Consider the following 8,397-nt stretch of genomic DNA (forward strand, 5'->3'; position numbering starts at 1 on the left):
GGGGGTCAATACAAAGTAGCTTCATTAGCAGCCAATGGTGCTTCGCTCAGCATTCTGGACAGTGTTCCCTTTATGAACAGTGACACCCAGGGCACTGCTGATGCAGCATGCATCGCTGGTATTAGCACTACTAAATGCATTTTTCGTACCACTATTAACATTTCCCGTCACAGGCGCGTACCTTTGTGTAGTAGGATCGTAAGACAGTTTAAGAGGTGCATTCGTAGATGTTTGTCGTTACCCCCAAAAACAAAGTGCGATTCTTCGCCTTCTTAGGTTTACGTTAGTTCGTAAGATTATTGCGCGAACTTTATACGAACCATCTGCTTTGTCGGAAATTTATCTAAACAATCGGGCCTTGTTTTGTAGAAATATGATTAAGTGAATGTTCTCTCCATTGTTTCAGATCCACGAGTTCTTCTCTTCCAACTGGGGAGCCTGTGAACCTCTCAAAAATCCTCTGGTAATACCTGAGGTAAGAGCCAGCAACAACAACAAAAATGACACTAATTGTTTTAAACTTTAAAACACTGATAACAAGACAAAATGATGCAAACATCGAACTGGCACATCCAAACGTTCGATACCTTCTGACTGTATTAGTCTTTTTTTTTTTTTTTTTGCAGGTATGCTTGTGATTTTTGAATGGTGAATAGGAAAGGAAGATTCAAATCAACCGCAGTCTTAAGTAATTGAGTAAGCAAAATGAAATATTCAAAGAGTTCAATACACAAAATAGAGGAAACGTTTTGTCACTCTTTTTCTTTTCTTTGTTTTTCTATTTTACCCCGGTCTCAGGTTCAGTTTTTTTTTATCCTAACCCTTATTCAACCTACCTGCTTTTTGTGAAGATTACGTTCCATGCCTGTTTAGGTGCATTTTTTCGAGGCAAGTCTAATCGCATTTCCTTCTACTTGCAATTGTTGCCCGTGTTTGTGCGTGTGTGTCTGTGTTTATGTGTATTTTTAAGATGTACGTCTTTTTGACCCGCGTCCACATGATGCTTTGTTGGTCAAAATACATTTTATTTTACATTCGGGATCAACACCACTTTCCTTCTTTGACCATAAGCCCAAGATGACACATGATGTGGCGTAACTATATAAATTAATAGAATACAATCAGAAAAGGGCACAACCTACGCATACTAGAAAGTATATAAACTATAGCGTTGTTTACATCTTGTAATACGAGGCGTAATTATAGCGAAAAACTTCACCAAAATCATTTAATATGTGAAGGTCAACTTAAGTTATGCGTATAACGAAACTAAGAACTGGTAAATAAAATTAATAGTTTATTGCGGATAAGTTTATCAAAATTATTTAATGGTTGAAGCTGGATTCAAATTATACAGCGAATCTAAGAACTGGCTTACAAAAACATAATCAAGCTTGTAAAAATTTCCCAATATTTCGTAAATACGGCGTTGCAATGTCTTTATCAGTGTTCCATGCATCTGGTACTATAAACCCCCTAGTTCTAATAATATAAAAAATAATTTCTGTCTTTTCAGATGAGCAACCCTACAACATGGGTGAAATGTCAGAAACACTTGCCGGAGCATCCTCAAGATATTGAGGTAACCTTTCGCAAATCTACTCATGAAATGTCTTTTGCTACTATCGATTATTTGGTTTTGGTTGTCCATGGATTGTCAGCAGTACGCAAGCTTCCAATTCCAAAACAGATGTTCGAACGTAATTTTATCGAATAGCAGATCCCGTCTACAAGCCTTTTCCTCGCTTATGTACGAAATTTTTCTAGTCATAATTGATTAGTATGACTAAATTAGTCAGGCAGTAAGCACCAGAATGCACGTACTTGTATGTACTGATTGGTCTTTTGACGCATAAGTACCAAAGAAAAGAATGGTGTTTGTTACTACAAAAATTCCTCTTCGCAGGCATGATCTTCAAAACTAGTGACCGCATGGGCGAGGAGCCGGCAATCCTGCGCGTGTAAATATTATTTAATGCAAAACCTCCATGGCAACAGTGAAAACTCTATTCTCATGAGATAGGGCCTTCCGAGTCAAATACTAAGATGGAAGTTTGCTGGAATTGTTACCAAAAATAAAACAAAGCTACAAAGACGAGCACACACGAGATATATCACTCTGATCTTCTGCATCCTCGTTTCTAGAGCCTTCCTTGTAGTTTGCTTTTCAAGTCATGTTTATTTGTTTATAGGAATACCTGCCCAGGCTGAGCAGATGCATGCTCAAGAGCACAGGATGGGTGAGCTTAAACTCTTGTGTTATCGCTTTTGATAGATCATTATATATGGGCTTTGTTGCTCGTCCACGGGCCATGGAGACCCAGAGACGTAATACGTGCTTAAAAAGGACCACCCTGGAAACCTCGAAGCGGTGCCAGCCAATGTTTCGCTAAAAAATATCTTGTCTTCTTGGTGGATTAGAGACTAATTCCTAAAGAAGCTAATCTCTTAGCCGATATTCGGCCTTTACTCTAAGACTTCCAGTGGGTACTTTGTTACGTTTATCATCGACCGCCTTCGATAACTAGTAGGTGTTATTTGTACACGTCTTTGTTTTATCAACAGGTACGCAGCAACGGCAACATGAACCTGAGCAAATACCTCCAGTACCTTAGCCTTCTTGGACTAGACGATGAGGTGAGACCCTTAAAAAACAAGAGGAAAACTCTCCCAGCCCTATTCACACACACAGAATAGATATGTTGGTGTGCGCGTGTGTGAAAGGATTAAACAAGAAGGCACGTAACGAGGGGGAAGGTATTTAGCTTACGGTTGTCGAGGGCAGTAGGACATACGTCGCTACCGTCAATTGAGGATTATCCTCACGTCATGTAAACCCGATCAAATGCATGGAGCTCAACAGGTAGCTATTTCGGCTAGTTCCCCGTTGTTCATCGCTAACCTACTGCTCTAAAAAATGCGGACAAAAAAGAACAGATAGACACGACACACTCATCACCCCTACTTGATTTCCCTCATTGTCCCTCTCTCTCTTTCTCTTTGCACATTTCTGAGTTTGTCACCTGGGCCAGTCTAAACCCCACCCAACAGTCTAACGACTCGCACAGAACGCCACCTTTCCAATCTAGGGTGCCTTCATGTGCGCTTTGCCTAGGGTGAAGACATCTGGCCATTTTGTTCCCACTTTTAGATTTATTTATTGTTCAGAAGCGCGTGAAAGAGCGTGTCTCTGCACGCGCCTGTGGCGCTGAGTGTGCTATGGCGACATTTTGCTTTCGTCGATTTGTTTGTATTTTCCCCGTGAGCGCGTGCTGTCCGCAGCGGGTATTACAAAGGGTGGCATCACTCTAAACAGAAGGTCATTGAGGCACCCTATTTGAATCAAGGCCAACTAACATTCCCGTGCTGCATGCGAAGTTCACATTAGTTCACACCAATGTGAACTATTGTCATTGGGGCACCCTATTCCAATCAAGGCCAACTAACATTCCCGTGCTGCATGCGAAGTTCACGATAGTTCACATTAGTTCACACCAATGTGAACTAATGTGAACCAGACAGTATACGAGTAAAGCAGGACGCGCGGTTCAAAGTTTGCGGAAACGTAACTCATAAGAATCCGGTTTTATCTGTTGAACGCTAAACGTCATAAGACATCTTAATATCGTGTGGAACTATTTGGTCTTTGTTCACATCCCAAGTTTTCATTAGAAATATCGATCTCTAAATAATAAACCACTTAAGCTAACCACAATCCCAATACCGCGCTAATACGATACCGAAATAAAGTCTGCCGCCATTTTGAAAGCCCCCAAATGCTACAACTTTGACTTTACTGATATAAAAAATAACTTTAGCTTGACATCCTCCACGGTGTGGGCGCTTCCGCGATCGTCCAGCATGTTCAGACCCCCAAACAACCAGAGCGCAAATTTCGAAAGCGGTCTAAGGAAAAGAGCACAAGATCTTGCGTATCCAACACAAAGATTACCCTCAGGCATACCCGTCTGCTTACATAATCCCCCACAGAATGGTATACTCCCCCCACAGCCCCTCTCAATCGTAGATATACATAAATGCATATACGCACGCTGCCTGAAAGGGGAATATAATATACGAAGCCCTTAAGATGACGACCGCAGAGGACCGCAGCGTTAGGAAGTGTTCGTTGCCTCGGGCCTCCAATTAGTGAACCCGTGCAGAGACATTGTGTTCCGGGCGACGGCTCACATTCAAAACGCCTGCGGGCGCACTAATGAAATTCCCCGTTCTTATTTCCCTCCACCAGACAATGAACGGAACCCGAGAAGCTCACAAAGGCTGCATTGCAAAAGCGGTGAGTGTGCCGCTGAATCTCGTCGAGCGATTCTCACGCCGCCGTTGAATGTGAGGCAGAGTCGCGGCGGGCCTGCGTCATGACGTTCTTTCTCAGATACGAGTTTTCCATGTTGTAATTTCTCTTGTTGTTGTTGTTGTTGTTTTCTTCCAGTATAAAGAGCAAGACTACAAGACTCAGGTAGGTCACTGCTTGCTACGTGCCGCGCTAGTCAAACCGATTATGTTGGCATCATGTGTGTTTCTCATTGAAATAACCTAAAATTCTGATCAATCTAGATTTATATGACATGTAAATAAGCCTCGAGGAGAGAGCACTGTGTGTAAATTTCCAAATATGTTTGGGGGTCCTTTCGCTACGATGGTCCAGTTTTGACCTTATGAGAAAGTCGAAATCTACTCACTTAGCACACTCATCGTCACTTTACGTTGACATCCGTTATTGGTATTGATTTCGTAACGGACCCCGGGTTTGTCTCCTGTAGGGTCGTCGTGGCTGGGAAATTTCTCCGCCCGATTCAGAGGCAAAATAGTTTCCGCTAAACATGACTCTGTAACGTGGCGTCACGTGTCACTGTGAAATCACGTCACGCCATGCCGTCTCAGCCACTGTGACGCAACGGGACAGCTTAATCTCATGCCACGTGATACTCCCACGTCACGTGGCGCCATGACATCACGCGACACCATGTCCTCCGGTGACACTGATGTCACATGATATCAAGGTTAGTGTACAGCGTGATTGTGTAAGGTTTGTGTGCAGGAGATTGTGCAGCGGCCTCGGCTGTCGCCGTAGCTTTTTTTTTTTTTTTTAGTTTGTACGTGTTTGAACTTGACAGCGTGAGCCTAGATCGTAGCGCGAGTTCGCACGACCTGTAAAACCAGGGTTAACGGTCGCCCACCTTCTATTCGAACGTCACCACTGATCCCATTTGCCGTTCTATTCGTCCCGCTTGCTCCCACCCAGGACAAGGTCTACGTTGAATGTATCTTCAAGTTCTTCACAAAGGTGAGACCAACAGATTCCTAATGGCTTTCGAACGAGTGCGCGGAGAGTTGTTACGAAACCGAGGCACGGCCGGTGCGACCATTAACGGCATGTGTGTGTTTCTGTTCCGCAGTCCTGCAGCGCCAACTTCCAGGGCGCAGTGAAAGAAGGCAAGTCGTTCACCGGGGCTTACATCATACCTTCCGTTACACGCTAGGAAAAATGCTGATGACGTCATTCTGTCGTCCTTTGCGGCTGTTTTTAACTTTCATTTTTTTACGTTGTATAACATAAAAATTACATGATTGCCGCATACACTTAATGGCCTCATGAAACGCAAGGACTGTGATGCGGTTTGCGGAAAGTTTATAGGGATTTCAAAGAGTTTTCAAAATTCCTACCAAGAGGAGTTTGGGAAACAGGAGAAGAAAAAAAAGGAACTTTTTACGGAAGCAAATTGCCAGCAACTGGAGACATGAAGGATCGAAAAGAAAAGACATACTAATTGGTAGAATAATTAAAATTTTAATCATTAAGTTTTAGTTGTTAATTTAGCTAATTTGTATTATTTTTTTAATCTTTCGACGTCCATTGTGATTGACAGTTTCTTCCTGAAAGAAAAATGTTTTTTTCAACCACTTTACTGGTAGGAATTTCGGCAATTATTCGCAAAAACACCGAGTATATCCGTGCGTTTTTTTTTTTGTGTGTGTTTTTTTACGGTAATAATGCATTTTAAAGATATGCCAGTGCGTGTTCCTTAAGGTGCGCGGCGAGACAATGAATTTGCCTTAAAGAGCGCGTTCAGCGAATGACGAGGCGCAAAATACAGTTTGACTAAAAAACGTAAACTGCGTAGAGGCTATGAACAAACAAAGAAAAAACGTTAGAGCGTCTCTTGTTTGTTCACTCTGCTCAGAAAAGCAAGAGAAACTAATTTCTTCCTCAGAAATCCAAGAAGAAACTGCATTTTGGTCGCAATCCTAGTCATGTTTTCCAACCCTGAATATCTATCAAAAGCTCATTTTGGACTTTTTAAAAGTTTAGTAAACAGCAAAGTCAAAGGGACGAAAATACGAAGATCTACTTTATCTCCGCGCCGTTAATGTTTAAATGGTTGTGCATTGTTCAGATCTAACAGTATTTTTCTTTTATTACGTGACACGATATTCTGAAACACCGCACAATTAATGACCGTCGGCGAACATGACGACGAGACTATATAGGCTTAATTTTAAATGCGTCGAGCGTGGCTTTCAATGCTCACAATGCTGGCTTCACGCCGGTCCTGTCATCGCCTCAATAAATTCAAGGTCGACGAGAGACCACTGAAGGCCCAAATAAGCCGGTGGAAGTTCACCTTGTAAAAACTGGAGAATTTTACCATGTGCTTCGCTGATACTGAGCTTGCACAGAACTGGTGTCGATGCATAGCGTCACTGAGTGGCTCATTCAAGCATAAAGTGTTCGGTGTTATATTAGAATTCTTGCTAAATGTCGGAGCTTAGATGAAGATTAGTTAAGAATATATTTAGTTGCAGCGTAGGAATTTAAAAAAAGCACAATATCGAGCCGCCTAAGACTTTCAAGGCTTGTGCACCTCACTCTGCAAGTGGCAAAGCCAGTCATATTGCGGGTGACGTGTGCCGTTTTAAACCGCTTACATTTTTAAAATTACACACTTACGATGAGTGATATGAAGATGTTGAACTCGTTAGAAAACATAAACGATTAAAGAACAACAGTTACAAGATACTTTGAAAATGCATAAGCATAGGGGAGAAAACTACAGAGGGGCCAGAAGTGAACGAGCGCTAATTTTCCGAAATGCGCGATGGGTACTTCGGAAATTTTGGCAGTTCGCTTATCTCGAAATTTCGGTTATCTCGAATTTTCTTCCGGTTTTTATGACTTGGAGTTAACGGGGGTTTACTGTATACATATATATATATATATCATTGCTCAAAGTTTTGTAACGCAGATTTTTGCTCCGATGTTATATATAATAGCAAGGAGTCCGATAGGTTATTGAAAACATACTGAACACAGTGTCTACGAGTGCGTTCGCCATACTTTGTTTCCAACCGCGGGGTGTGAAATTTAAGCAGTGGTCTTAATGGTCGCTGGTGAGTTCTGACGTGAACGCAGCCGTCAATTGCGACGCCCGTGACCGAAAGCCATCCCTATGGCCGACCTTCCACGACTGGCAAAACGCTCACTGTGGGGTCTTGAGTATGGGGAATTCTACGTTTACTAATGGAGACAAGAAAAGCGTCAGACTTCCAAGTTTGAAGGTGCTGGTGTAAGGACCTGAGACGAATCTAAACTTCCGCCGTGGTTTCGTTTTAAACACGCCGTCGAAATTGTCGTTGGCAATGGATGATCCTGGTGGTGACGTTACAGATAGAAACCATCAGAGGGAACCACCGAAATATCTCGTTGTCAAATAACGCTCGAGCGGGGGCCTTTTTGCGTGTTCCCAGCGCCACATACATGCTCTGCGAGAAGTATCACACTTTCCGATTCCTGCCGGAGAATAACTGCTCTTCCAGTGGGTGTTCACGCCCGTATCTGGTCATCTGCTAAGCGCAAAGCAGACGGCGCCAGAGCGATTGTCAAAGTTATAGCCAGCTTTGTCCACGTATAGTATACATGGTGTTTTAAAATTTAAATTTCAGAAAGGCATTTAGCAAGAGATCGGTTTCACTTATAGCCGAATCGCTTGAATCATTCATTGCACAGGGTACATCGTGGGCATCACGCAGCTCAGCTTCATGCCGAGAATGGGACCTCTAGAGGTCGTCGACGACGTCGAAGCTGAAGTCAGCGAAGACAATGCGCCGCAAGACGTCCTCCCAGTCACAAACTCAACCTCTACCTCGTAGTGGCAACGACGACACCCACGGCAGCGCCTTCTCGGTTGGAGATCGAGTCAACCGATCATCCTGTATAGTTAGACATCAGACATCACACATAAAACAAGGGTGACGACACACAACAATCCAACGGGAAGATTACAAAGCACCCTCAATCTTATCGAGCAACAAACCTGCCGTCTGGATCCTGTAGATATAGTGTTTGCTATGGTCGATGACAGCTTTAGAAACGAAGGA

General features: G+C 42.9%; 1 protein-coding gene across 1 annotated transcript; it reads left to right on the forward strand.

Moving 5' to 3' along the window:
• The first annotated feature begins 227 nt into the window (after positions 1-227).
• On the forward strand, positions 228-8,169 carry LOC8033800. Its single transcript, XM_040218015.1, has 10 exons — positions 228-254; positions 407-475; positions 1,517-1,582; positions 2,193-2,240; positions 2,566-2,637; positions 4,250-4,297; positions 4,451-4,477; positions 5,264-5,305; positions 5,418-5,454; positions 8,027-8,169. The coding sequence occupies exons 1-10, from the start codon at positions 228-230 to the stop codon at positions 8,167-8,169; spliced, it is 579 nt and encodes a 192-aa protein (XP_040073949.1).
• The last annotated feature ends 228 nt before the right edge of the window (positions 8,170-8,397 follow it).

Source organism: Ixodes scapularis, unplaced genomic scaffold (genome assembly GCF_016920785.2).
Source record: "Ixodes scapularis isolate PalLabHiFi unplaced genomic scaffold, ASM1692078v2 PGA_scaffold4__175_contigs__length_147842914, whole genome shotgun sequence".
Taxonomy (NCBI): Eukaryota; Metazoa; Arthropoda; class Arachnida; order Ixodida; family Ixodidae; genus Ixodes; species Ixodes scapularis.